We start from the raw sequence: 3,132 nt of genomic DNA, 5'->3' as shown, positions 1-3,132 counted from the left end.
TTTTTTCAAATTTTAATTTGGTTTTTTATTTTTATTAAGTAAAATTAATAAGGCCTGTTATGTGACACCCCTCTCTCTTTTATTGAACTCTTCCAACTTGAAATTTTTTAGTTAAAGAGACAGTGCACCATCAATTTAACCAATCGTACCTTAATCTCGAAAACAGAATTATTTTTATCTAAGCTATAATTAAAGCTATATTTCTTTTCTTGAAACTGGATCAGAATATAGAAAATAAAGTGAAATTCCTTTAGTTTGAGATATTTTTAAAGGAACTATAGGTTTTTTTTGTATTTTTAATCAACTCCTGAAAATGGCGAATCTATCCCTTTATACTGTAACCATATAGGCCTACTTGTAATACTAAGAACTTCAATAAGAATTCATTATTCATTAAGGACCATTCAAAGTTTTTTTTTTCACTATGAAAAGCAGATTTCTTGAAAGCTATATGGTTACTAGTAATTGTGTTTCTTCTGTTGGTCTAAATGGGTCAGAGACAATGACAATATATTTTGTGCAATAAAATAAACCAAAAATTATTATGAATTTTCCTTTTTTTTTTTTATAATATTTGTTACTAGAGTGAAAGTGAGTGTGATTTTTAATAAATATTTTATTTCATTTGAAATGATTATATTGTTGTCTGTAGTATCCCCATAAGACAATTCAATACATGTCTTTGGTCTGTAGCTTTAGATAGAGTAATAGAGTTATCCCCCCTTGACGTCGGGTACCTGCCAGAAGTAAACAAAGAAGGCGAAATTGCTGTAAAATAATTAACTTGAAAAAAGGAGCAGGATCCATGAGCGAGATGGATTCTCTTATTTGTAATTTTCCAAAGTGCAGAAAAGAGTTGGACACCTTTGCATGGGTAAGTTGAAAATGGCCAATGACGTCACTGACCTGACTCTCTACTCTAATCTCAATTTAACGTGATGATGAAGCCTACTCTAGGCCTATCCTATAATCCCAATCGATATTCGGCCCATTGTATTGTATGGATATGCTACGCTCCCTATGCTGATGGCTATACGTCTGCCTCTGAGCTTTACGCTAAGTTATAAGATAAGAGGCTTGTCCAGCTTTGCACCAGTGAGTGTCAGTGAATTAGGTAGGAACGTTTCCAGTTAAGTTAAGCTTAGGCCTACAAGGCTACATTCACATAGATAGGTACATGGTTAGGCACACAAATATTCGGCACGATTTCATTTAAGCACTGTGATTTATGCACACTCCTTTTGGGCACTAAGGCACTCCTGACCGTAGTGGTGCCTAGTCTTTTGCATTATATATTGTATGTAGGCTGCGCTACCGGTATTTGCATGAGGCACTATGGTAATAATCTGCTATCTTGGTTCTTTTTTTAATTGTAGGTTACGTCATGCTCACGTATCCTTAGAAATAAACAGCGTTAACGGACTTCTCATTCCTGAAAGTGCCCTTACGACCCCCCTGAGTAAAATCGCATCTTCGGAAACTCAGTTGAGTTATTATAGGGCATTATTCCTTAACCAGACTCAGACATATTTTGTGACGATGACGGATCAGAACAGTTCAGTAAAGCAATGAAATGTCCAGCTTGTAAGTATATATCCCATGTTAAACTAGCTACCTATGTATAACTATTCAAAACACGCTGCTTTAGATCTAGAGGGTAAGTTCTGAGAGGATACCTAAATGCACCTTCAACAATGGAACAACATTATATCTTATATATTTAAGACATTCTTCTTTAGGTGTCAACAGAAAAGATTCTTATGTGATGTTAAATAGTTTTATAGTAGATATGCAGGGCCGACGTTTCAATTTTCCATGACGAAAGAGATCGTATTGACCCCGTGATATGCTTTTTTTTCTTTTTTGAAGGTGATACAGTTGTTTCTGGAAGATTTGATATCATAAGAGTTGATTTAAAACCATCAGAACAATATAAATCGGTAAGTCGTCATTCTTCTTCTTCTGAATGGTTAAAAACGCAGATTAACGAAAATATAAAGAGAAAGATTCATCCATCAATCAGAAATCATATTTGGGAAACTTTTCCAGTTCAGCTTTCTTAATTCCAGATGGTGTTAGCGGGTTTGAAACCCGACATAGTGATGGAAATTTGTACAAGATCGCTGTCTTTCTGGACATATCAAGTAGGTTAATAATGAATGTTTCCTTCTGTGATAAATCGGATTGCTAAATATGTTCTAGAAATTGCAGTGGAACTGAAGAACAGGAGCTCCGATACAGATCATTGTCATTGCAATATTAGTGCTAAAGCCTAAACCTTGAGGAACTTTCAAAGGCTCGTTTCCGATGTTGTCATGACCACAAGATTAAAAAAACCCTCATTTTTGTCTGGAGGTCCTGAAAGCCAACGCTCTAAGAATGTGCAATTTTTAGGTTTTAATTAAATAGCACGAATCTCATTTCAACGCCCACAATACGAAGTGTTGTGGGTTTAGTTTAATATGGGTTAAGAAGACATTGTCAAATCCCGTATTCGGGATACGATGGAGTATCTCTTATTTGTTTCGTTTTCAGACACACCATGAGAAGTCGTATCAAGAATATGTGGCAAATAAAGCTAAAGAAAGATCAGTACAGCTAGAGAACTATTACGAACAGATAGTTACCAGAACACATTCAGAGCTCAATAGTAAGTAGCATTGAATTACAGAATCAATGGCGTACTACTGAGGTAGTATTTTTAGGCCAAGGCCAAAATTTGGAAGTACCGGCAGTCTTATGTGACAACAATGAAATATATTTCCTCTTATATTTTCAGGTTTGAAGTCCCAGATAGCATGTAAGTTTATTCTATTACCATGGTCAAATGAATTCAGTGCATGATCTTAAACTTTATTTTTCGACTTTTGAGCCTATCCACGGGCTACATGAATTTGATGATATTAAAAACTTAATCATCTATCTATGAAAGCTGTTATTATAGCGTCGTAGTTAGAATTTTTTTGTTGTCAATTCCCAAATTTAAGATTATGTTCGCGACGATTTGCAAAGTATTTTTTGATATTTTCAGCAGCTAAAAAAGAACTGGAAGCAGCAAAGAAGAAATATAATGAAGCTTCAGAGAAATTGATGGAAAAGAGTCGCCAAAACCAGAAGCTACAGGTATTTTGA

The 3,132-nt window shown here is 34.8% G+C and overlaps 1 protein-coding gene across 1 annotated transcript; it reads left to right on the top strand.

The window, feature by feature from the left end:
- Positions 1 to 814: 814 nt before the first annotated feature.
- LOTGIDRAFT_140959 (hypothetical protein) lies at positions 815 to 3,132 on the top strand (the record flags this gene model as incomplete). The annotated part of the gene is made up of 8 exons (XM_009050748.1): positions 815 to 874; positions 1,377 to 1,392; positions 1,525 to 1,584; positions 1,870 to 1,940; positions 2,070 to 2,144; positions 2,536 to 2,622; positions 2,672 to 2,779; positions 3,013 to 3,132. 8 exons carry the CDS (start codon positions 815 to 817, stop codon positions 3,130 to 3,132), a joined length of 597 nt encoding a protein of 198 aa, XP_009048996.1.

Source organism: Lottia gigantea (genome assembly GCF_000327385.1).
Source record: "Lottia gigantea unplaced genomic scaffold LOTGIsca_154, whole genome shotgun sequence".
NCBI classification, from domain to species: domain Eukaryota; kingdom Metazoa; phylum Mollusca; class Gastropoda; family Lottiidae; genus Lottia; species Lottia gigantea.
Note: the sequence above shows the minus strand (reverse complement) of the source record. Positions and strands in the feature narration are given on the sequence as shown.